General features: G+C 37.5%; 1 protein-coding gene across 1 annotated transcript in view; it reads right to left on the bottom strand.

Annotated features, from left to right (window-relative positions):
• ODAD2 (outer dynein arm docking complex subunit 2) overlaps positions 1 to 27,955 on the bottom strand; it is a 171,052-nt gene that overhangs the window by 133,645 nt on the left and 9,452 nt on the right. Inside the window, exons 6-8 of the mRNA XM_040450941.1 lie at positions 20,256 to 20,458; positions 18,843 to 18,941; positions 14,470 to 14,614 (exon numbers count right to left, since the gene is read on the bottom strand). Of these exons, the coding sequence (XP_040306875.1) occupies positions 14,470 to 14,614; positions 18,843 to 18,941; positions 20,256 to 20,458 (447 nt within the window). The remainder of the gene's footprint in view (positions 1 to 14,469; positions 14,615 to 18,842; positions 18,942 to 20,255; positions 20,459 to 27,955) is intronic.

The raw sequence follows: 27,955 nt of genomic DNA, 5'->3' as shown, positions 1-27,955 counted from the left end.
CATGCTGCTCAGAGAGCAAGAAAAGTGAAGCTCTGCCAGTGACTGTTTATTAATGATGACAGAGGGCCTGGCATCCAGCACAGAGGTTGGCCTACATATACTCTCATCTCCCAGGCTCAGGAACGGAAAAACTCAATGCTCAAAGAGAGTGGCATATGACTATGTTAAGTCAAGGTAGTAAAGTATATTGCTTTGCTTTCTGTTTATTTGCAAACCTATTTTATCCTGATGATTCAGCACTCATAAACCTGAGACTCAAGAGAGGAGACTCAAGAGATCTCCAAGAAAGAAAATAAGAAAATACTGTTCCAGAAGAAAAAAGAAATTAGACTCAGATTTTTGTATTACAAGCTTGCTGAGAATTTTTACTAGGAATGGGTAAGGAACAATACAAGCATTCCCTACGCATTCCTTTTAAATACCCATGGAACATTTACAGACATAGACAATCTGCTGGAATGCCCTAGTCACTGCAGTGAGGAAAAATCTGTAGCAAATATAACTGCATTCCTAAAAAGATTCAGAAGAATACACTGAATAATTATGATAATTAATAAAAATAGCTCAGTAGAGTGACCAGATATAAGGGCAGCATTCAAAAATTAGTAACTCCTCATACACTAAGAATAACAAATCAAAATGTGTAATTTGAAAAATGTTCCCATGAAGGGTGGCCTGGGTGGCTTAGTCGGTGAAGCCTCTGACTTTGGCTCAGGTCATGATCTCTCAGTTCATGGGTTCAAGCCCCATGTCGGGCTCTGTGCTGACAGCTCGGAGCCTGGAGCCTACTTTGGATTCTATGTCCTCCTCTCTCTCTCTGCCCCTCCCCCGCTTGTGCTCTCTCTCACTCTCAAAAATAAATAAACATTACAAATTTTTTAAATTGTATCCATTTGTCAGTTGATGCACATTTAGGCTCTTTCCATAATTTGGCTATTGTTGAAAGTGCTGCTATAAACATTGGGCTACATGTGCCCCTAGCATCAGCATTCCTATATCCCTTGGTATTATGCTAAGTGAAATAAGTCAGGCAGAGAAAGACAGATACCATACGTTTTCACTCATATGTGGATCCTGAGAAACTTAACAGAAGACCATGGAGGAGGGGAAGGGGAAAAAAAAGTTACAGAGAGGGAGGGAGGGAAACCATAAGAAACTCTTAAATACTGAGAACAAATTGAGGGTTGATGGAGGTGAGGGAGAGGGGAAAGTGGGTGATGGGCATTGAGAAGGGCAACTGTTGGGATGAGCACTGGGTTATTGTATGGAAACCAATTTGACAATAAATTATATTAAAAAATAAAAAGTAAATAAAAAAATAAAAAATAAAAATAAAAAATAAAAAAAATTTTTAAATGTTCCCATGCTAGTATTAGCAAAATAATAATAACAAAAATATCTAGGAGTAAATTTCACAAGAAATATGTTGAAAATATATGGAAAAGAAGCTATTAAGTTTTAATACAATTCACAAAAATTTAAAAATAAATGAATGGCCATACTATGTTCCTGAATAGGATAACTCAATTTTACTAAAAACTGCAAACCCGCAACTATATGCTTAATTAATCTTTGACAAAGCAGGAAAGAATATCCAATGGAAAAAACACAGTCTCTTCAACAAATGGTATTGGGAAAACTGGAGACCTAAATGTAAAAAAATGAAACTGGACCACTTTTTTACACCAGACACAAAAATAAATTCAAAATAGATGACAGACCTAGATGTGAGACAGAAAACCATTAAAATCCTAGAGGATAACATAGGTAGTAACCTCTTTGACATTGGTTGTAACAGTTACTTACTAGAGAGATCTCCTGAGGCAAAGGAAATAAAAGCAAAAATAAAACAGGGACTTAATTAAAAAAAAAAGTTTCTGCACAGTGAAGAAAACAATCAACCAAACTAAAAGGTAACCTACTGAATGGAAGAAGATTTTTACAAATGACATATCTGATAAAGGGTTAGTATCTGTCCAAAATATATAAAGAATGTATAAACTCAACACCCAGAAAACAAACAACCTAATTTAAAAATGGACAGAAAATACGAACAGATATTTCTCCAAAGAAGACATATAGATGGCCAATAGACACATGAAAAGATGCTCAAAATCACTCAGCATCGGGGAAATACAAATCAAAATTACAATGAGACATTACCTCACACCTGTCAGAATGGCTAAAATTAACAACACAGGAAACAAGAGGTGTTGGCAAGGATGTGGAGAATGGGGAACATTCTTGCACTCTTGGAGGCAATGCAAACTGGTGCAGCCACTGTGCAAAACAGTATGGAGGCTCCTCAAAAAGTTAAAAATAGAACTACCTTACGAGCCAGCAATTGCACTACTAGGTATTTACCCAAAGGATATAAAAACACTAATTCAAAGGGATATATGCACCCTGAAGTTTATAGCAGCATTATCAACAATACCCAAATTATGGAAAGAGCCCAAATGTCCATCGACTGATGAATGGATAAAGAAGATGTGGTGTGTGTGTGTGTGTGTGTGTGTGTGTGTGTGTGTGTGTATACACACAAACACACTATGGAATGTTACTCAGCCATCAAAAAGAATGAAATCTTGCCATTTGCAATGATGTGGATGAAGCTAGAGAGTATTCTGCTAAGTGAAATAAATCAGAGAAAAACAAGTACCATATGATTTCACTCATATGTGGGATTTAAGAAACAAAACAAATGAACATAGAGGGTAAAAAAGAGAGGAAAACCAAGAAACAGACTCTTAACTATAGAGATCAAACTAATGGCTACCAGAGGGGGTGGGGGGGTTAGATGGATTAACTAGGTGATGAGAATTAAGGAGGGCACTTGTGATGAGCACCACGTGTTGTATATGTGTTGAATTACTAAGTTCTACACCTGAAACTAATATTACACTGTCATTTACTGAAATTTAAATAAAAACTTGAAAAAATTGCAATTTATCCAAAAGTAATTTGTACATTCATGTAGACCAACCAAAATCCCCAACAGCATTTTTAAGTTTTTTTAAACTTGATTTTCAGTTTTTCTAAAAATGATCTGGAATGGAAAATATGCAAGAAGTAGTTTTAAAATTTTTAAGAAAACTCTCTGGCCAATCAAATATTAAAATATATGAAAGTTACAGTAATTAAAATAGCATGGAACTGGCATGGGTGCATCCAAATAACTCAATGTAATAGTGAAAGATCCAGAAACAAATTCTCACATATGAGATGACTATTCAATAAAGACAGCATGTCAGATCATTAGAAGAAAGAGTAGATGAACCAATAATCTGTGTTGATACAACTGACAATCCATCAAAGAAAAAAAAATTAGATCCCTACCTCACACTATACATAAAGTGAAATCCAGTTGGGATCAAGATCTGAACATTTTTTTAAGCTATAAAACTATCAGAAGGAAATAGAAAAAAATTCTGTTCTCTTGGAATGGCTTCAGAAAAACCTTCCCAGCTCCTAAGACACAAAACTCTTAAGTCAGGAAAGAAACAGTCAAAATATTTATTAATGTACAATTTTAAAGTTTCCAAACAAAAGAGCAGATAAAAAGACATTAAAGAGAGAAAATATTCACAAATAATATAACAAAGGACTACTTTTCATTAATAATCAAAAGATAACCACAGGAAAATAGGCAAGGTATCTAATCCAATGGCGTTTAGACTCATGAAAATATTTACCAACCTCATTAGTGATCAGGAATATGCAAATTCACACAACATACATTCTCCCATCCCGATTAGAATTGGCCAAAATAAAACATAAAAAGAGACTGTAGATTAGTGAGAATTTGTACCAATGAATATTATTTTTAGGTAAACTATTTTAATACCCTGTAAAGATTTTAAAGACTATCGATGCCTAGACCCCACTTCAGAACAGTCTGTTTAAAACCTCCATGAATGGTACCTGGGCATCAGGGCCCTTGTTTTGTTTTGTTTTTTAGGAGCCTGGCTGATTTCATTCTGTTTGGCATATTACTAATTGAGTGTAAATTGACATTTGCTATGTGTCAGGAACTATCAAAAACTTTTTCACATAATCCAAGCTTGGTTGATTTATTACTTCTCTTGAAATTTAAAAAATTTCAATGTAGTACCTCTCAAACTTTCCTGGGCATATATTCTTTCTTGTTTAAAATAGCTTTATTGAGGAGGAAATCATATGCAAAAACACTGTACATGTTTAACGTACACAATTTCATGAGTTTGGGCATATGCATACACCTGTGAAGCCATCACCACAATCAAGGTAACAGACACATCCATCACCTCCAAAAGTTTTCTCATGCCTCCTCCCTTTTTGTGGCATTAACACTTACCATAGGATCAAATACTCTCTTACATTTTTTAAAATGCACAATACAGTATTGTTAACTATCAGCACTATGTTGTAGGGCTCTCTAGAGCTTTTTCATTTTGTGAAACTAGAATTTTATACCCATTGAACAACACCTCCACCTTAGAACTATTGAAATTTTAAATGTACCTAGTCTTTGACCCAAGCAATTCCACATCAAAAAGACTCTATCCTACAGAAACAGTATACATATCCAAAGAATACGTAAAAATATTTGTTTCAGCAACACTGTAATAATAAAAATTGACATGGGGGACAAGGGAAAAAGTTATCAGTAAGGGAGCTGGTATGTAAATTATTGATGCATACATAAAATAAGATGCTATGTGGTAATTAAAAGGACTGTGGCAGATATGGAAGATCACCAAGAAAACACGAAATATAAAAAGCAAAATATAGAGCAATATAGTATGACTTCATTTTGTGTATAAAAATTATATATATATGTGTGTGTACGTATATATATATATATATACACATGTGTATGTGTGTATATATATATATACATATATATGAAACATCTGGAAAAGGTCTTTCCCTTTTATTCTTTGGCATGGCTTAAATATTCACCAAGGGTATGTGTTAATGGGTTATTTTTATAAGATTTTAATATTATTTTTTAATGTTTATTTATTTTGAGAAAGAGAGAGCACTAGCAGGGGAGGGGCAGAGAGAGCAGGAGAAAGAGAATCCCAAGTGGGCTCTATGTCATCAGCACAGAGCCTGACTCAGGGCTCAATCCCATGACCGTGAGATCATGTCCTGAGCCAAAACCAAGAGTGAGATGTTCAACTGACTGGGCCACCCAGGAGCCCCCATAAGATTTTAGCACTTTAAGTACCGAAGGGAGATAAGGAAGGACTAGAAGAAAAACACAGGCTTCAGCCATATGTGTCACAGAAATATCAGGAGGCCACACCTACCAGACAGCAGGGGTGGGTAAAGGGGCGCAGCCCTTGCCAGTGGGAAGAGCAAAGGCTAGTGGACCAAAATGGACCTGGGCTTTAATGTTTCTCCTACAAATATGCAATTCTAAAAATGAGTACAACAGAAGTGTATACATGCAAAATGAAAGATCACTTATACCAAATCTGGTACCTTTTACTCCTTAACCCTTACATTTATAAATTCTTCAGTGTGCAAACTTCTATAATAGGACATGACTATGTGTTTTTAGAATAAAAATCAAAGCAGTCTAGGGGCACCTGGGTGGCTCAGTCAGTTAAGCATCCGACTTTGGTTCAGGTCATGATCTTGCGGTTTGTGGGATAGAGCCCCGCATTGGGCTCTGCGCTGACAGCTCAGAGCCTGGAGCCTGCTTCAGATTCTGTGTCTCCCTCTCTCTCTGCCCCTATCCTGCTCATGCTCTGTCTCTGTCTCTCAAAAATAAATAAATGTTTTTAAAAAAAAGGTAAAGCAGTCTAGAGCATTATATAAACTGGGAACTAGGCAACACTACTTTCCTCCAATTTATTTAGCCTCTCAAATCAATTTGGGGGAAAGTGTACTTTGAGGAACGAAAAATAGTGTTGCTGCAAATACATCAGGCAACACATTCCCCCCAAAGATCTATTACATTTCCAGATTACATAAAACTAAACAGAACGTCACATAAAACTTAGATGGCAAAATTCTTTCCAATTAAAAATCTTACGAATAGCTAGATGGGCAATGTGTAATATATAATTATGGTCTAGCTGGGTGAGCTTACAGTATCCATTTATGAATGAATGCATGAATGAATGAATGAATGAATGAATGAGATAGGGCTTAAAAGACGTCCCTGGAGATTTTTAATATTGTCGTTTTTCAGCAGTTAAGTTGATGTGGTTATATAATGAATGCTAGCTAATGGTGGTATAAACTATTATGATTTAGTAGCATTATATTATTGTACTTATCCAATTATCTTTGCCCTTCTCCACTCTTGTTTATGATAGTCAAGAGGCAAAAATAATTTATAGCTCAAAAACTATAACTAAGGTTATTAGTTTATTTGTGGAGTACAGATTCCTCTGTGGAGATGGGAGCCTCTCCATTATTTTCATTGCCTTCTTTATAATAAAAATAAAAAGGGATAAATTTTTTTGTGGGCAATATATAAACATACAAGTTAACACACATCTCAACCCAAATACTTAAATTGTGTTGTCTTACGCTGCATTATTTAAGAAAACATAAATGCAAACTCTGCTAAGTAGGGATTTTTTTAGATGATGCAATTTAAAATATTTGTAATTTCTGGTGCCTGGGTGGCTCAGTTGGTTAAGCATCCGACTCTGACTCAGGTCATGATCCCACGGTTCACGGGTTCAAGCCCCACATTGGGCTCTGTGCTGACAGCTCAGAGCCTGGAGCCTGCTTCAGATTCTGTGTCTCCTTCTCTCTCTGCCTCTCCCCCACTCATGCTTTGCCCCCCCCCTTCTCTCTCATATAAACATTTAAAAAATTTATATAAAATATTCATAATTTCTAACAGATAGTGGGGGGTTGTTTGTTTGTTTGTTTGTTTTTTAAAGCACAAAACTCCTACGCTTAATGTCATGGAGACTTTTTTTTTTTTTAAAGTTAACCCACATCAATATAATACCATATGTATTAACTTAAAGACCATTTCTCAGGAAGGTGGTAGTAATTTTCCTTTCTTACTGGCTTTTATTTGCATACATAAACAGTGAACATTACTTCTATTTTTGAAAGATTCTGTTGAGCATGAATAACACCACACTATCACAGTCTTCTCCATCTCTTTAGGTAAAACCTAGCAAAAGAGCACACTCTCATACCGCCTTCCAAAAATGAACATTGAATTCCTTTGTTAAGAAATGCTCTGTTTAATTAGTCTCTTACTTAAATGAAGAAAACCAAGGGAGAGAAAATACGAACACACAACGGCAAGGTCTGCAGGCCCTCTGGGTCCTGAATTTCTTGACAGAAGGACAGAATAACCAGGCAACGGGCAATAAAGATAGAGGCCTGGGCGCCAGCCTGGCCCACAGCCGCCTTGCCTTCTGTGTGGGCCAGAGTGAACTATTTCTCAGCTTTTCCACCAATGAAACAAGGATCACACTACCTACCCCTCCATACCCAAAACCCGAGTAATGGGAAAGGAATTTAATTAACTATAATTGATTGCAAAGTACATCAAATTCCTGCAATGAAAAATCATATAAGTCCCAATTACCACTTAGAAGAACTTGTTAACCAATTAAGGTAGTTGTGTGTGTGTGTGTGTGTGTGTGTGTGTGTGTGTGTGTGTGTTTAATCAGTTCATGAAAGACGATTAAGGAATTGAACGCCACAAAAGTATTCTTTAACAAAGGTTTTGAAAATTTCAAAATGTCTCTGGAGCAAATTCCCTTCCAGAGTGGAAATCTAAAACATGCCAAGGACGGAGCCTGGAGTGTCTCTTGGGAAGGCTTGTGGAATTTCTGAGGTGATTCTTTGAGAAGTTACTGTGAAGTAGGGTCCTGGTCACTGCTAAGCTGGGGGAGCCACCAAGTACCTTCACCTTTCATGGTCTGAGAAATATGAATTTGTGAATACATAACAGAACAGAAGAATAACAAGCAAGACCCCCAGCTCACAGGAAAGGTGAAATCAACACCAGTGTTTTATGAATTTGATCACATACGATAAATAAATTAGGAACTACCCCTCACCTACACATGGTGGGGGGGGGGAGGTAGGGAGAGGATAAATGTGAGGTGATGCCCAGCTGTGATCATAAGCTGCCACTCAGCAGCCGATGAGAGCCATTCTCCATGGAGTGACACATGTTCAGATAACGTCACCATCCCCTGGGACTCAGGAACAATGATCGCATGGTCTCAGATGCAAGAATGATACCACATTTATGAATTTAGATTAAAAAGCCCATCATTCCGATTTCATAGCTAGCGCCTTATGGTTTGCGTGTGTAGGAGTTTTCAATTTGGAAGGAAACTTATTTTAAAAATAAACCTTTTTCTCTTTTTACTTCAAACTTTCCTATTCATCTTTCTTTAGTTTTTTTTCCCTACTAGCTGATGGTGTAAAATTACCAAATAAAATGTTACTTTCCTTAAGTATTTTTTTAAAAAGGCCGATGAAGCAATCTGTTTGTAAGATGGCAAACTAACATTTATGGAAAGACTGTCAGTGTAGCATTGGAATTTTGATCTAAAAATACTGCCTTGGTTGTACTAACTTGAGTGGGAGGCAGCTGCTTTCTGATTAGCTATTAAGAGGTCCTATTTGATCATGAATAAAAAAACCAAACCCAGCCCACATGCCCCACACATTCATTCATTGCCTGGGCTCCTGAAGCAGTAGTTCAATTTCTTTTTTTTAAATTTTTTTTTTTAACATTTATTTATTTTTGAGACAGAGAGAGACAGAGCATGAATGGGGGGAGGGCCAGAGAGAGAGGGAGACACAGAATCTGAAGCAGGCTCCAGGCTCTGAGCTGTCAGCACAGAGCCTGATGCGGGGCTCGAACTCACGGACCGTGAGATCGTGACCTGAGCGAAGTCGCACGCTCAACTGACTGAGCCACCCAGGCGCCCCAATTTCTAATGAATATTGTGAGCTTCAGTCCTTTATTTCCAACTACAGTATAGGAGTTTCTGTTGGGTATTTCACTCTCTTCAAACTTCATCTGCCCCAACCAAAGCCTCCTCATAAACTGGCCTGCTTTCTTTCCCATCCATTTCTTTGCTGCCTCCAAGGACATTATCCTATTCGAAGCCCCCTTGTCACTGGCCTTCTGCCTCTTCCCACTCCGATTCATTCTACATACCACCTGCTGCTGGACAATGCTTTCTAAAGCATTGCTTTCATCATCCTGGTCCCCTGGCTGGACTCTGATCAAAATCCCAGGTGTAGAAAGAGGCATCCTGCAGGGAGGAGTCACAACTGGGGAAATGGCCCTGGGGATTAACTCTAGATTCTTCCATTATTGCCTGCCGCAAGGACTCAGGAATAAGACCAGCTGAATGAAGCACATCAGAGGAGGGGCAGATGTCTACAAACCTGCTTGCTAATAATCCCCCATCTGAGCCTGGAGCTGATGCCAGGACAACACTGACATCTTATCCTCAAGTGACAAGGAAATGCCTATGGGGGAGATAAAGCATGATTCTAGACCCAGCCTCTGAAATCCTTTCCAACTACCTAAAATCTGACCAACCACATTCTTGGCATCACTCTATAGTCTCCTCAGTTTTCTCTTGGATTTACTTATCGTGTAGTATTGAGTTCCAGACCCAGACCTCCTTCAATCCACATAGAAAATGGATTTCGTAGGCTTGCAACCCTGTGTCCAGAAATTCAGTCTTTAGTTTAATGATACTTACACTAAGGTGTATGAAATGCAGATCTACTTATGGTGACAACCTTTCAATATTTTATCTCACTTTACTGAAGAGAACCTGTTTGTATTAATTTATAACATTTAATACTTGTGACTAATAAATCCACATTTCCAAACAAAATAAAATTCAGCAACTCTCCTCCTATTGCACAAAGAGGTTCTCCATATAACTGACTTAGTAATGGGTAAAGCTTCTGTATCTTTGCAGAATTATTTTCACACTATCTTTACAGATTACTGTGGGACATACACTTGAACCATCTTCCCAGTCACTGGAATAGATCCAAAGCGAAACATTTTATTGCAAGATTTTAAAGCAGCCCTGGCCAGGGGAGAAAATAATATCCATATAAAGCTAGCAAATACAGCAATAAAATAGCATATCTACAAGGAGAAAGGGAGCAGGAAAAGGAGGAGAGAGGAAAGTAAGGGAAGGTGGGAAAGACGTGAACAGCAGGAGGAACAGCTCTGGCTCAGAAGAAGGAAAAACTGCTCTCAAGGAGCTGAGCGTGAAGAACAGCACAGCACAGCCCAGCCCCTTGGGAACCTCATTCTCTCCCCATCACACTTTCTAAGCGGAGGGCTGGAGAGGCAAGCCTGTGCTCACTGGCTAGGCACCCTGCAAGACACAGCAATGAGTTTAATTCGGTCTTTCCATTCAAGTAACTGACGCGACAGACAAGCTGAACAATAAAGATAACAAGATAGAATGTAAGTGTTTCTCACTAAGGAAGCTGAAGAGGTGGTTTATTGCTTCATTTAGAATTAGGGCATAGAGTCATCAGTTCCGTGTGTGGGGGAGGGGAGAAGTTGGAAGGTTGGTGAGTAAAAATGCAAAGTCTTCATTAGTTTAAAAATTAAATTGTGTTCTAAAAATCCAGATTAAAAGAATATATACATACATAAAACTTGTAAGTTGAAATGAATGTATGTCAAAGCCAAATAATTAAATACAAACTCCTTTTACTTACATGCCAAGATCTGAGCTCATAGCTCTGGATAAATAACAAGCTATAGTTCATTGACCTGTTTGGGTATTAATGAGCTCTTCGAATTTTTTTCAGCAATCACTTGGAAAATGGTAAGTAGAAAGTCGGTTCAACATTAACATTTCTCTGCTAGTGTAAGTCTACATTTAAGGCATAATTTTGCAAATTAAAATGTCAGGTGTATTTATTTTGAGATTATCTAGAGACATTCAATTTTGAATTTCTTGGACATTTAATATCCTTTTGTGTCCCCATATAAAACATTTATCTGTGTCAAAAAGCCCAAAGCCACTTGTAGATATACTTTTTCTTTTGCTGGCTATGTTAAGAATATCTACCTGTGGGAACTATAATAATTCCCAGCAATTTACTGTCTGGCCAAAAGTATCACATTTGCACATGATTTATTGATGAATAACTTGTGCAAGCTTAAGTAGCACTTCATCAATACATGTTTTCCTTAGCTGTTCTGGGACAGAAACAGTGCATCCCTTTCTGGCCTAATATTATATAGACTTATCCTAAATAGTTGAAAAACTCAAGATAGTTATTCAATAGTCAGGCTATTATGAGAAACTCTCATTGCCATGTTCACTGGGAGCTTATTATTAAGGATGTCGTTCACTACCACACTCACTGTCTGCTCCATTAAGCCCTCAGAGAGAAAATTCTTTCTGCTCTTAGTACCAGGATCAGTTACACACGTTGGCAACTGGGCCATTTTTACCTTATGATGGTAAGAGTATTTCCCTCACTGTATTAACTCACTGCATTTCCTCCCTTTTATTGGTTGCTAGAAAATGTGAAGCAAAAATTGAAGGGCCAGCTGTGCAAGTAAAGAAGATTCCATACCATATGTTGTCTACAGTAATAATATGTAATAGAAATCATTATTAATGCTAACAAGTATCGAGTACTTTCTGTTAAGCACTTTACATATGTTAGATTTCACTTAATATTCATAATAATACTAAAACATGAGAACATTTCTTTTGCCATCTTGACTGATGAGAAAACTGAAGTTTAGAGAGGTTAGCCAACTCCCTCAAGGCTACTGAGTTAGTAGAACACCGACTCCATTAAAGTCTTTCCAACATGGAAGACTGCTCTGTTAGTCTGCCTCCTGGTCCATCCATGCGTCTTCCCTGTTGAGTCTTTATTTCCTTTAACTAAGGAAATAAAGTTAATAGAAAAGAATTCTTTAGGGGCGCCTGGGTGGCGCAGTCGGTTAAGCGGCCGACTTCAGCCAGGTCACGATCTCGCGGTCTGTGAGTTCGAGCCCCGCGTCGGGCTCTGGGCTGATGGCTCAGAGCCTGGAGCCTGTTTCCGATTCTGTGTCTCCCTCTCTCTCTGCCCCTCCCCCGTTCATGCTCTGTCTCTCTCTGTCCCAAAAAAAATAAATAAATGTTAAAAAAAAAAAAAAAAAGAAAAGAATTCTTTGGAAAAACACCAGGGCTCTTCCAATCTCCTTCCAAAAAGGTATGTCCAAGCCACAATGTCCATCTGGCTCAAGCTACTTAAGTGTGGGGTGGCAAAGTTCTCTGATGCCATTTTTCCCCCAGAGTGACATGTGCTTTATGAAGACAGGAGAGATCATGGGAAGATCCATGGTTCAGTAAAGGATCAGGAAGGTCTCCTGAGTCTGGACGTTGGTGCTATGTGTGCTCAGTGGGGCCACTGTGTTGACTGCATGGTTTGTGTACAAAGACGCCTGCCAAGGGGTTGTGCACAACCATGGAGTTTGAACTCCAGCCTGTGCTCCAGATAGGGTTTCTAAATTCCCGACAGAGACATGAATATTCAAGATCAGAGAATAAGAAATCAGAATTCCCTCCCAATTCTGTGGAATTCTTAAAATAGTAAGTTATTCCACGTTTTTTCCCCAAATTTTACTTATATGTTTTTAGGTATTAATGACGACCATAATGGTGAAGAATTTCCATAATAATAAACAGTAAGTCACTTTTTGTGATAGAGATACTAAAAATTTCAGAGGTTTTTCTGTTAAAAAAAATACCCAAACCAGGGGTGCCTGGGTGGCTCAGTCAATTAAGCGTCGACTTTTGGTTTCAGTTCAGGTTCGATCTCACGGTTTGTGAGATTGAGCCCCACATTGGGCTCTGTGCTTGGGATTCTCTCTCTCCCTCTTTTGCTGCCCCTCCCCCCTCTCAAAAATTAACTAAATAAACATTAAAAAAACAAAGTACATCTATTGCAGTAACATGTAAAAATGATCTCCACCTGATAGCTGATAACACTAAAAGAGGGAGACATTACCACAAATAAATGCCAAATGGAAGTCATTTTAAATGCTGAAAGATGCTATAAAAATATTTACTATTTATAAGATATTATTCTTAAATTAAGTTTTAAATCAAAGCATTAACTGTCTATTCTAATAGTCTTGATTTTTGTTTCATGACAAATACACCAGACACACACAAAAAATTCTTCATTTTGCAATGCATTTTGCATTGACATTGGTCAAATGCATCTTGCATTTTGCATTGACATTGGTCAAATTGTTAGGAGGTCTTCAAAAGCATAGCCAAGGTGGGCATTAAGATTTGCTTCACAGAAGCTCATATCCTTTTTTAATGATGAAAATTTCTTCTGCTTGCCCAGATTCCAGTTTGGCCATTGAAATCTATGTTGCAATGGAGAATTAGAATACTTTTTCCCAATTTCCCAATTTCTTGACTAAGTTTTCTTGGGATTCAGGATTCAGGAAAACATAGAAATTTTTTTTCTGAGAAATGCAGGGAATTGCAGCTGGGGCCATGCTAAGAAAAGGGGCATATTTTTCTTGCAAAAAGAACTTTTTCAGCTACAATCTTGTGTCCATGCAGAAGACTTTTATCGAATTCACAAAAATGTTCACATAAACTATCTTACCTGTCAGCTTGGAAGGACCTCAAAGGCACCAGGAAAGTATCCTTAAGTACTTTGGGAGTCACATACACACCTTTACATATGCAAAGCCACTGGCAAATGCCCTTGGTTCATCTGATCAAAGACCTAGGAAGCTAGAGGAAACTAAGACCTAAGTAAAAATGTTATTTTTACAAGTGCTTCTGAACTACAGCTTTAGACATGGCCTACCTAGACATTATCAATATCAACGATCTATTAACATTCATCTGGGTTTTGGCAAATCATTTGTCTTGCCCTGCCCCCAACCAAGTCTTAAATACATTATATAGACCATTATTATGTAACATGTTTTCACATATGTTGAGAGTAATGGAAATGGACCAATACATATTTTAAGCAACTACAATGTACCAAACACTATGCTGCATCTTTCAAATATGTATTTCCAATGCTAAAGTTATCTTACAGGACAGGTATTAATTTTATTCCATGGGTTAAGAAAAATAAGGCTCAAAACTATAACCAAAAGCCACACTGCTAAGTGACACGGCCTAAAATTTATTTGTAGTACAACTTCAAAACTCCATGCTCTTGCCACCACACCATACCACAAATTGTAAAAGGATGGCAAGTCAATACCTGCTGGTTACTGTGGCCCAGGGGAGAGGGCTGGTACCAGGCAGCCTGGCTGCTCCGTGAGAAGTAACCTTACTATCCTCAGGGTAGTAAGACCTTCCCCTGTGCACACTTAAATAATAACAGGGATTTTTACTACCCTTATTTGAAAGAAACATACAATAAATGTGGAAGCAGAATATACCTTTTTGGGAAAGGAATTAAAATAATCATTGTAAACACAATACAAAAGGTCTGTCTTACCTTTAAATATTTCACCAGCTTCTGAATTTGCCAATATTCTGATGGCAAATCTGCATTTGCTTCCTGACGATCAAGTGGTTCTTCATCTTCCTCACTCTCTGAGGAGCTCTCACTAATGATTTCCTCAATCTTCTCAGTACTCTTACTAAGAACAATAACAACCACCACATAACATAAATATGTTTATGCTACAACACGGAATTGGTTATAATCGTTACTATTTCAGCAATACGAACTTAAGCAACGAGTTCTAGAAGACCTAACACCTTCTTAGTTCTTGATCTTTGTTAAGATCTAAGTGAGGAGATGAATAATTGCGTGCTGTTTTAAGAAAATAGAAATGAACAGGAAATTAGTATATGTCCTATGGCTGTGCTGTACAAAAAGATAGCCACCAGTCATAGTATTTAAATAACTTGTGTTATTTATATGTTTATATTTATTTAAATGTCTTTATTGAATTGAAATAGAATACAATTAAAAATTTAGTTCTTCAGGGGCGCCTGGGTGACTCAGTTGGTTAAGTGTCCTTCAGCTCAGGTCCATTATCTCATGGTTTGTGAGTTCCAGCCCCACATCAGGCTCAGTGCTGACAGCTCAGAGCCTGGAGCCTGCTTTGGATTCTGTGTCTCCCTCTCTCTCTGCCCCTCCCCGGCTCATGCTCTGTCTCTCTCTCTCTCTCTCAAAAAATAAACGTTAAAAAAAATTAAAAAAAAATTAGTTCTTCAGTTGTAGAAGCCACATTTCAAGCACTCAACAATCACATGTGGCTGGTGACTACTATACCAGGTAGCTCAGATATAAACCATTTCTATTATCATGGGAAGTTTAATCGGGCAGTGCTGCAAACGCCTCACAGGGAGAGTGTCTCCCTTATGGAAGAAAGTACACTTTTTCCTCACTGCTCTAGAAGCTTCCAACTTAACATCAAGGTCATGGTCACCAGCTAGTTCACTCAAGCTTTCATGACCATATCTAATTCTCATTTTCTGTTTATCTCCGTCCTCTCTTCCCTCCAACCCTCATGTGCTCTCTTCTATAAATGTCTTTTCTCACCTGTTTTGAAGCACAGTAGAAAGCACACTACTAGTAATTTCATAGTAGTAGTAACTTTCAAGTTTTATTAATTTTTAAGATTCTATAATTCTTTTAATTTCTCAAAGGTGTTGTGGCGCAGAGAGTTGTTCTCTGGGCCACAGTGGAATGAAATCCTGAACTGAAGCTTCTGTTCCAATTCAACAAGTCGCATGAGCTGAGTTTTAGTTTAATGTATTCTCTCGTCTAACAAATGTCCAGAAACCTAGGTTGGTTACAGAGCAAAATAAGGTAGACAAGGCTGACTTAAGAACCAAGGTAAATTTAACTCAAAGGTCCCAGACATAAACATATACTAAATAAACCTATATTCTCTCGGGAATCTCTAAATGTTTTAGCTTAACAAACTCCTGGAGTTAAGAGCAGGTGATTTACCCAATCACTCTCAAATCATGTCAAAAAAAAAATCAATACCCCAAAGGAAAGTTGTTCTTTTTTTCCAGTGATGAATCCTTTGACATATAACTTTATATGGCTTTCCCCATTTTATGAGATTCCCTTCCTGTTCTGTCCTGTCCCACAGCAGCTGTACATTCAGGAGGTAAAAAGAAGCAAACCTCAATGTTTCACTGAGCTATGAACTTGACCATAAGAAATACTTCTCTACCACATCATTGTACCCACTTAAGCAAGAAGAGATAGAGAATTCTCATTTTTATCGCTGACTAATGGTTGTTGCTTGGATACATTACCCCTTTACCCTTATCTATTACTCTGGAGTTCTCGGACTCACTAAAATTTGATTTAAAATTGAAATGCTTTAGGGCAAACATCCATTTCAGGAAAGATGAAGTAGATATACCTTTCCTTATTCCTCCCACTATGTACATAAAAATCCTGGATATCATATGTAAAACAAACCTGAGAGAACTCTGTTTGTAGAATGGAGAAGAATGGAGAATGGAGAAGAAAGACTATCTAGGGACCTGGAGACCTGAGAAGCAACACAGTGAGGAGTTCCTTGGATTTCTTTTTGTCTCACATATCCCAGACAGGGTACTAGAGAAGACAGTGGTGTGGAAATACCAGTGGGCACAGAGGAGAAAAGCACCTAAGGAGGGGGCGCCTGGGTGGCTCAGTTGGTTACGCATCTGACTTCGGCTCAGGTCATGACTTCACAACACGTGGGTTCAAGCCCCGTGTCAGGCTCTGCTGTGACAGCTCAGAGCCTGGAGCCTGCTTCGGATTCTGTGTCTCCCTCTATCTCTGTCCATCCCCTGCTCATTCTCTCTCTCTCTATCTCTCTCTCTCTCTCTCTCAGAAATAAATTTAAAAACAAGCACCTAAGGAAAGCCTGCTCTTTCTCATCAGAGGAACAGAAAAGGAATAGCTTAACACAACAGAAAACTTTTAGGCAACAAATGATTTATTCTTGTCAACACCACAGAAAACACTGTGCCCTATCCCCACTTCTGCTAGCAATGGCCAAACAGAGAACTTTATCAGGCTACAGCAAAGCTCCCTAATCCCCAGGCTGGGTGGTGTTAGAGAAGGCCTAAAAGGGAGTCAGGACTTCCACTGATCCCAAACCCCAATGTCAATGTAATAAAAGGCCCGTGCCTTTCACAGACAAGCTGGTATCCATAGAGGCCTAGGCAGAGCTTGAACTTCCACTACCACTCATAAATAATGAGGATCCCCTCACCTGCACCACCCCCCCCCCCCCCCCGCCAGGTGTCAAGTGAGGGCCCGCCCACTTGAGCCCTGCAATTCCTTTTCTAATCTGAGGAGGCACCACACACCTTATCCCGCCATTGTGGTATCAGAGGCCTGCTAAAACATAAGATTTAAATAAGACCCGGAAGAATTCAGAAGAATTAATCCAACAATTAAGACTCAGAAAATCTCAAAAATTATTATAGTTTAAAAATTACCCATTCTCTTACCATGCTTCAAAATGGAATAAATTAAAAAAGACTTTTATGGAATGGGGTGGGGGGGGAGTTAGACTAAAGGGAGAGAAAGAAACCCAAGAAAATAAAAATCAAAAAGAACAAACAGAAAAAAATATACATAATGGCAAACTTAAGCCCTAACATAATAATGACATTAAAGGTAAATGATCTAAATATCCCTTAAAAGACAGAGTTTAACTTAATGGACAAAAAAGAAAAAAAAAAAGGGAACCAACCAGATGCCATCTACAAGGAACTAATTTCAAATATAATGATATGTTATAGTTAGTTTGAAAGAAAAGGAAGAAAAATACACCATGCAAACAATCAAAAGAAAGCAGAAATGGCTATATAATATCAGATTAAGTAGACATCAAAAAAGAAAAACAAAACAAAACAAAACAGAGCAAAACCGACCAGGGACACAGAGGAAATTACATAAAGATGGAGTCATAGTAATCCTAAATATGTATTTCCAAGCAACAGAACTGCAAAATACATAAAGCAAAAACAGAACTAAAAGGAGAAACAGAAAAATTGCAATTATAGTTGGAGACTTCAATACTTGTCTCTCATCAATTTATGGAACTAGACTGAAAATAAGCTAGGATATAGAAGAAATCAACAACAACAAATAAACATTATTTATTCCACATTTATGGAACACTCCACCCAACAGCAGCAGGTTACACATTCTTTTAAGCACCCAAAGAACTTACACCAAGATAACGTGACCACACAGAACCTCAACAAATTTAAAAGCATTGAAATTATACAGAGTATGATCACTAACCACAGTGGAATCAAACTAAAACATCAGTAACAGAAACAGAACAGGAGAATCTCCCAAGTGCCTGGAAACAAAATAATGCTCTTGGCTCAAAGAAGAGAGTCTCAAAGGAAATTACAACAAAACAAAACAAACAAACAAACAAAACACAAAAAAACACATTGAACTGAATGAAAATGAAAATACAACATATCAAAAACTTTTGTGCACAGCTCAGAGCTAAAGCAGTGCAGAAAGCACTGCTTTATAGCGTTATAGCCCTATAAACTATATAGCACTAAATCCTTACATTAGTAAAGAGAAGTCTCAGTCAACAATATAAACTTGCATCTAAAGAAACTGGAGAAGGACCTGAGTGGTTCAGGTGGTTAAGTGTCCAACTCTTGGTTTGGGCTCAGGCCATCATCTCATGGTTCATGAGTTCAAGTCCCATGTCGGGTTCTGCACTGACAGTGCGGAGCCTGCTCGGGATCTTCTCTCTCCCTCTCTCTCTCTGCTCCTCCTTCGTCAAGCCCCATCTTTCTTTCTCTCTCAAATAAATCAAACAAACAAAGAGGGTGGTGGGAGAATAGCTCATGTTAATAGACACATACCGAACTAACTGCGCTCTTCCGGGTTTAACAGGTGGCCCTGACCTTTCAGGTCTTCTTCTGTGTTTCTCCTCTTGGGGGTCTCTTAGTAGGCTTCTGTACCTAAAAACACATAAACTTTTCAAATTAATTTATGTGGATTAATTGGAAATTAAAAATAGAAATACATACAAATATTCCATCACTTTTATGCACCCAAGTGATGTTCTCCTAATACAGAAAACGGCTATGAGTTCCAGCCTCATCTGACACCTGAGACGTCCCTTCTGTCTCTCAGGCACAGCCACGTACTTTATGTAGTGGAGGAGCATGTGGTCCACTATGTCTTTCGTGAGGAACAGGTGCTAGGAACAGGCTGCCATCACTGTGGTGGCCCTGCCCTCTGTGCCTTCTACTAGCAGTGCCTACTGCCCTGGCTGAAAGCTGCCTCACACCCAGCACTACAGCAGGGCCCGTATCGGTTTTCCAGGTATTCCCAGGTTGAGCACAGTCCTTGGCACATAGTGAGTTTGCACTAAATTGTTGTTAGGTAATTTCCTGATTGAAAAACGTAAGCACGTGGGCAACGCAGTTTTTTAAAAATTCACCTTCCAGGTAACAGAGCAGCCCATGTATTTGTCATTTTCAGACTCAAATAGTCACAAAGACCAAACACCTCAAAATTGAGAATTAGAGGAGCAAGAGTGTCTCCTCTTTCCACAGGACTCCTTCCCTCTGCTCTCTGGGTTTGTAGGCGAAATGCAATCACCCAGTGGTCCTCAGAATCCCTGCCCAATCAGGTGACATGAAACTTGTAAGCCTATTTGCTAATTTAAAAAGTGCTCTAGGCACTTCTGACTGCTCTGATATTTACATAAGGCTGGTCCTTAATCTGTGCTCTGGCACCTATTTATAGATGGCCCAAAATGGAACTAGTTTTGTATATTTCAGAATTCAACAAACCAGTGTCTACTTTACTTAGGCTTGTTAATATTTACTAGCCTTTCTATAGTATTTACTTAAAGTTCTGTTAATGACAAGACATTATCTCTATCAAGATTTCCCTAATTAACTCCACATAATTTTAGTCATCCTAAATGCTCCTAGCACTTACTTAATCAGGTCCCTACAACTATGTTTACATTGCTCCTGAGATGTCTCCATGTGTTTTCTCATCTTTTTCATGCGCTATTTTCCCTAACTTACTGAGTGAATTGTGTTCTTCCCTTCCCTTCCGGTGCCCACATATAAACCTTATTCACATCAAATCCTTCTACTTGGTATATGAAGAGGAGTAGGGAGAGATCCACTTGCATTACGGAGGGAATGTAAATATCTACTCTAGTACTTTCCTGCTATGACATAAACTTATGTGAAAAACTAGGCAAATGTTACTGAGGATGTATCAGAAAACCCATCACGCAAATTTCCACATACTCTTTGAAACGAACGGTAGCCTTCCAGCTTAAACTTGGCTCTAATCTCTTGGTCATTTGACTCTTCCCAAAATTAATTTGGTTCTTCTCCAGTGTTCTCTTGCCTGAACCAGTAATAGCTTTCTGAACGGGGGCTGCTTCTTCCTTCTCAGGTGGCTCATTAGTTGGTTCTTTCTTTTCCTTTTTGTCGCTGAATCTCTTCTCCTTTATTTAAAAAAATAATAATTTTTATAATGATATCATTTCTGAATTATCTAGTGCTATCTGAAAATTAACACTGGTGGTAACTTCACTAAAGGAAGTCTCTGATGCATCTAACTTGTGTTGCTTAGTGGCACACATTGGATGAGGGCCACTTCAGGACTGAGGTCTCTAACAGAGCTAGGCTGATAGTAATGGATGTTCCTAAACTCACCCCCTGCTGTAGCACACACAGATCCAATAGCTGCATTTGACCTACTCACTCCTCGCCACTGTCAGAAAAATGTAAACTCAAATGCTATAGTGACTGGGACACATCATGCACAAATTGCTGAAACTACGGATAAAGAGAATATCTTGCAGGGAGCCAGAAACAAAAGTCACATGACAGACAGAGGGAGAAACACAACAATTAAAAGAGACCTATCAGAAACAGTGCAAGCAAGAAGAAAAGAGAATGATACCTTTAAAGTCCAAAAAAAAAAAAAAAAAAAAAAAAAAAAATCCAAGGAACTGCCAAATCAAAATTCTAAACAGAGACAATTGGAGGGGTATTATGACTAATCCATGAAGTTGAAGATAGAACAACAGAAATTACCCAATCTGAATAACAAAGAGAAAATTGATTGGAAACAAAAATGAATAGAGCTTCAAGATCTGTGAGACCAAAACAAAAATTCCAAAATTCATGTCCTCAGAATAACAGAAAAAGAGGAGGAAGAGGGTGAGATTAAAATTTATTCTAACATGATTTGAATTTTCCCTAAGTTAGAAAAAGACATAAATCTAAGATTCAAAAAGTTGAAAAAATGCTAAACAAACTCAAGAAAAACTCAAAGAAATCCATGCCAAGACACATAATAATCAAACTTCACAAACTAAAGACAAGGAAATTCTTAACAGCAGTTGAGAGAGAAACAATATTTTACTTATAAGAGAAAAACAATTAAAATAATAACAGATTTCTCAAAAGCAACCAGGGAAGACAGAAGGAATTCAAACAACATTTTTTTAAGCACTGAAAGTAAAGAATTGTCAGCCTGATACTATATCCAGGGTAAATATTCTTTAGAAATGAAGGGGATGTCAAGAAGTTCTTGGGTGAAAGAAACACGAAAAAATTTGTGGATGAAGGAAAAACGAAGAGAATCTGTCATCAACAAATTTACCTTAAAAGGGTAATAAGTTCTTAAACAGAAAGACTGTGATAAAAGAAGAAAACATTGCAATATCAGAAAAGAACAATGGAAAAGAATAAAAGTGTGGGTAAATACAAAAGACGTTCATTCAGCTCTTGATTTTTCTAAATGAAGTTTGATGGTTGAAACAAAAATATAACATTGTCTCATATATTTATCAATGTATGCAGAAGAAATAAAGACAATTATAAATTAGAGAGGGTAAAGGGACTTAAAAGAAAATATGGTTTATTTTTTTTACTAAAGTTGTATTTATTTTTTCAGTCACATCAGTGTAATAGTATTACAGCTTTTATAAGAAGTTTATGTTGAAAGAGAAATGACATATTCTCATAGAGTAAATTTGTAAAGGAAGAATATGTCGACAGCTTTTCTTTTTGTGACATACCAGGAGTTGCAAAGGATTGAGGCATATACAATTATTGTTTGAAGGAGACATGGTTTCTATGTTTCACTCAAACTGCTATGATGTCAAACAATAGATAATTATTAATTATGTATGTATAATATTGTACAATACCCAGAGTAACTCCACACACACACAAAATCTATGCAAAGAGATACACTAAAAACACTGCGGATAAATCAAAATAGAATTCTAAAAAATGTTCAAGTAATCCATAGAAACTGGAAAAAGAAAACAAATGAAAAATAGAAGAACAGAAAACAAAAGTAAACTGGCAAGTGTAAGCCATAACATATCAATATTAAATGTAAATGATCTAAACACATCAGTAGATACACCAATAGAAAGTTTCACAAATTTCTTTTTTTTTTTTTTTAAACATTTTTTTTTTCAACGTTTATTTATTTTTCGGACAGAGAGAGACAGAGCATGAACGGGGGAGGGGCAGAAAGAGAGGGAGACACAGAATCGGAAACAGGCTCCAGGCTCTGAGCCATCAGCCCAGAGCCTGACGCGGGGCTCGAACTCCCAGACCGCGAGATCGTGACCTGGCTGAAGTCGGACGCTTAACCGACTGCACCACCCAGGCGCCCCACAAATTTCTTTTTAAAATGACTCAATTATGGGGCGCCTGGGTGGCTCAGTCGGTTAAGCATCCGACTTCGGCTCAGGTCATGATCTCGCGGTCCGTGAGTTTGAGCCCCACGTCGGGCTCTGTGCTGACAGCTCAGAGCCTGGAGCCTGTTTCAGATTCTGTGTCTCCCTCTCTCTTTGCTCTTCCCCTGTTCATGCTCTGTCTCTCTCTGTCTCAAAAATAAATAAATGTTAAAAAAAATTTTTTTTAAAAATGACTCAATTATATGCTATTTAAAAGAAACATCAGGTGGTTCAGTCGGTTAAGTGTCTGACTCTTGGTTTTGGCTCGGGTCATCATCTCCTGGTTTGTGAGTTTGAGCTCCACATGGGACTCTATGCTGACCGTGTGGGGCCTGCTTGGGATTCTCTCTCTCTCCCTCTCTCTGTCCCTCCTGTGCTCTCTTTCTCTCTCAAAATAAATAAATAAAAACTTAAAAAAAAAAACTCACTTCAAATATAATAATATAAATATAAGTAGCTTGAAAGTAAAAGGAGGGGAAAGATAGAACATGCAAATATTAGTCAAAAGAAAGCAGGAGTGGTATAAAGTTATCAGATTAAGTAGACTTCAGAAAAAGAAAAACAACCAAGGAGAGAGAGGGAGAAAACAGCAATCTTAAATGCACATACAGAGTTGCAAATAAAAAAAAACAGAACTAAAAGAAAAATTAGACAAATCCCCAGTTATAGTTGAAACACTTCAAAACCTCTCTCTTGACAACTGATAGAATATCAACAAGAATATGGAAGAACTTACCACCAAAACCACATGATATAATCCACAAAGTAAAAAGAAAAGAAGAAATAATAAATACCAAAGTAGAAAAAAAATAGAGAAAATCAATGAAACTAAAAGCTAAGTCTCTGAGGAAACTGAAAATCAATACACCTCTATCCAAACAGATCAAGAAAAAATAAAACACCAATGACCAGTATCAGGAATGAGAGAGATAACAATAGCTACGTATTCTACAGACATTAAAAGATTAATAAAAGAATAACTTAAAAAATTTTTTAATGCTTATTTATTTTTGAGACAGAGAGAGACAGAGCACAAGTGGGGAAGGGGCAGAGAGAGAGGGGGAGACACAGAATCTGAAACAGGCTCCAGGCTCCAAGCTGTCAGCACAGAGCCTGACGTGGGGCTCGAACCCACGAACCGTGAGATCATGACCTGAGCCGAAGTCAGACACTTAACCGACTGAGCCACCCAGGCGCCCCAATAAAAGAATAACTTTGAACAAGTTTATGCCAATAAATTTGACAACTTAGATAAAATGGAAAAATTCCTATAAAGACAATCTACCGGGGCATGTGGCTGGCTGTTGGTAGAGCATGTGGCTCTTGATCTTGGGGCTGTGAGTTCAAGCCCTGCACTAGGGGTAGAGATTACTCAAAATAAAAATAAAATGGTTAAAATAGCAAAGGTTATGTATGCTTTACACCAGTGGAAAATTTTTTTTAATAAAATAAAGACAATCTACCAAAGCTCCCTCAAAAAGAAATAGATAACCTGCATGGCCCTATGACTATTAAAGATGTTGAATCTCTTTTTAAAAAACTTACTTTACATAGAACACTCCAGACCCTGATGGCTTCGGTACCAAATATTTAAGAAATAATAACAATTCTACACAAACTCTTACAGAAATTGCAGAGGAGATAAAACTTCCCAACTCATTCTATAAGGCCAGTATCACTTTGATAACCAAAACCAAAGGTATTAAAGAAAATGACACAGCAACAACCTTATAAATATAGATGTGAAACTAAAAATCTTAGCAAGTTAGATCCAATCATATATAAATAGAGATACTACATCCTGAACAACCTACATTCCAGAAATGTAAGGTTAGTTTATTTTTTGAAAACTCATGTCAATGTAATTTACTACATTAACAAACTAAAAAAAGAAAAAAACCCATGATTATCTCAAAAGGTAATCATTTGATAAAATCCAACATCTATTTCTAATAAAAGTTCTTAAGGGAACTTCTTCAACCTTATAAATTTAATATGTGAAAAAGCTACAGCTAACATTATACGTAGTAGCAACTGAAAGCTTTCCCTTTACCACTAGAAACAAAAGACCTTTTCTAAATAATTCTATATTGGAGGCTCCAGCTAGGGCATTAAGGAAAGAAAAAAAGGCACTGATATTGGAAAGGAAGAGGCAGAATGATCTTTATATACAGATCATATGATCCTCTATAGAAACTCCCCGGGATCTACAAACCAGACACTAGAACTAATAAGTGTTTCAGAATATAAAATCAATATATAAAAACCAAGTGTATTTTGAGTGGCAACATATAATCACAAATTGAAAATCTGAAACTACCATTAACCATATAGCCCTTGTGAAATAAAAACTCAATAAGTAAGTGTGAAGATCTAACTGGCTTTATTTTTTTTTTTAAATTTTTTTTCAACGTTTATTTATTTTTGGGACAGAGAGAGACAGAGCATGAACGGGGGAGGAGCAGAGAGAGAGGGAGACACAGAATCGGAAACAGGCTCCAGGCTCTGAGCCATCAGCCCAGAGCCTGATGCGGGGCTCGAACTCATGGACCGCGAGATCGTGACCTGGCTGAAGTCGGACGCTTAACCGACTGCGCCACCCAGGCGCCCTCTAACTGGCTTTATTAACGGATTCATGAATGCAGCAACATCCCATCTGGTAATTAGAGAGATGCTCCACTGAGGTAAACAAAAGAAAAGTTTTTAAAGGCTGAAAGAACATTTTAAAAAAGGGACTTGACTATCAAGGAATATATTGTTTAGGCAAGGTTGCCCTCTTAAGAAGAGAAGAAGGGGTAAATCAGTAAATTTCCTGGTATTGACCAGGAAATTCCAGTTGACTGGTTGCAGGGTACATTCCTGGTTGGTTGAAATTGTAGTTATTTAGGTATAAATACTATAATAATAATAATAACACATATTTTAGGATATATAATAATATATCTGTTAGGTGGTTGACTTGGCCTAAGTGATGCCACTTCGGGCTTGTGGTTTTCTTTTGTAACACCCCCAAAATATGAAATGCTTACAGGTAGGTTTCACAAGAGATGTATAAGGACTATGCACTGAAAGTTACAAAATATTGCCGAGAAAAATTAAAGAAGATCTAACTAAATGGAGAGACATACTATATTCATGGACTGGAAACTTCAATATTGTTAAGACATCAGCTCTTTCGAAAGTGATGTACAGATTTATCACAATCTCAACCATAATTCTTTCAGTGTTTTTATGAAGAATTCAACAAGCTGATCCTAACATTCCAATGGACTTGCAAAAGATGTAAAATAGCCACACAAGTTTGAAAAAGAGCAACATTGGAAGATTTACACTACCTGACTTCAAGACTTACTATAAAGCTACAGTGATCAACACAGTTTAGTACTTGTATAAAAACAGACAAACAGATCAGTGGAACAAAAATACGCTCACACAAATGGACAACTGAATTTTGATAAAGATATAAAGGTAATTCAATGGAGAAAGGATGTTTTTTTTTTCAACAAATGGTGCTGAAACAACTAGATATTTACATTCAAAAGAAAAAAAAGGACTTTGATCCGCACCTCATTATCATGTACAAGAAGTAAATTACAAAGGCCTGAATGTAAAACCTAACATTTGAATACTTCTAGAAAGGAAACATTGGAAAAAATTTTTGTGACACTGGGTTTGGCAAAGCTTTATCAGATACAACACTATGAAGAAAAAAATTAACAAGTTAAACTTCATAAAAATTGAGGACATTTGCTCTTTAGAAGCAATGGTTGGAGAATGAAATAAGCCATGGACCCGGAGGAAATATTTACAAGTCATATATCTGATAGAATATGCAAGCCAAGAATATATATAAAGATCTCTCACAACTGAGTAAGAAATCAAACAACCCAATAAAAAACTGGGCAAAAAAATCTGAATAGACACTTCATCACATATGATAGATAGATGAATGGCAAATAAGCATATGAAAGAATGCATTCAAGAAACGGAAATGAAAACTCAGGGAGATACCAGTACACGCACCTATTAGAATGTCTAAAATTAGAGGTTTGACCATACCTATTTTTTTTTTTTTTGAGAAAGAGAGAGAGAGAGAGAGAGAGAGAGAGAGAGAGAGAGAGAGAACACATGTGAGCCAGGGTGGGGCAGAAGGAGAGAGAGAATCTCTCTTTTTTTAGAGAGCCTGACACAGGGCTCCCTCTCATGACCCTGAGAGCAACCTGAGCTGAAATCAAGACTTGGACATTTAACCAAGTGAGCCATCCAGGTGCCCGTGACCAATTATTGACGAATAAGCAGAAGAGCTGGAACTCTCCATACACTGCTGGTGTGTATGTAAAATATTACAACCACTTTGGAACACAGTTTACAAATTGTTTAAAAAGTTAAACACACAACTACCGTTTGATCTTGCTGTTTTATTCCCACATTTTCCAAGAGAAATGAAAGCATATGATCTGTACAGATAAGCGCCTGAAAACGAAATGTTAAAAATATGAGAGTTTAAATTGTAAAGACATGCACATCTTGAAGATAAAGCAAAAGTATATTTACAGAAAGTGGGTGACTGAAAATAAAATCAGAGGATCTCAGAGTCCCAACAAACAACTAGTAAGTTTCAAAAAGAGAGCAAAGAGAAAGAGAGGAAGGAATGATTAAAGATGTGATATGAAAAAAGTATTTTTCTAGTTCTGAAGGACATATGTCACCATTAATGAAAAACAAACAACATCAGCACCAACCATATCATCATGAAAATTATAGAACATCAGGAATAAGAAAAGATCCTAAAGGCTTTGATAGATGGGAAAGGCCAAAACAGGCCACATAGGAAAAATTGCCTTAAAAATTCTAAGTAAAAATTATTTTTGAACTATCATTACAGAAACAATAACGGACAGAAAAATAAAGATATTTTCACACACTAACCCTCAATTTTTTCCCTCTAATGTGCCTGTTTTGCTTAGGAAGCTCCACCAAAATGATGGGGTACACCAACAAAAGGAAAACTAAATGGAAGGGAACTTCTTCAACACAATAAAGGCCATCTATGAAAAGCTCACAGCTAACATCACATTCAATGGCAAAGCCTAAAAGCCTAAAAGCCTTTCCCCTAATACCGGGAATAAGGCAAGGAGGTACCTTTCACTGCTTCTATTCGACAGTCCTAAAAGGTCTAGCTATAGTAATGAGGCAAGAAAAAGAAATTACATCCAAATTGAAAAGAAAGAAGTAAAA

This window comes from Herpailurus yagouaroundi, unplaced genomic scaffold (genome assembly GCF_014898765.1).
Source record: "Herpailurus yagouaroundi ecotype Mexico unplaced genomic scaffold, PumYag 203, whole genome shotgun sequence".
Taxonomy (NCBI): Eukaryota; Metazoa; Chordata; class Mammalia; order Carnivora; family Felidae; genus Herpailurus; species Herpailurus yagouaroundi.
The sequence above is the reverse complement of the archived record's forward strand: the minus strand, read 5'-3'. Positions and strand labels throughout refer to the sequence as shown.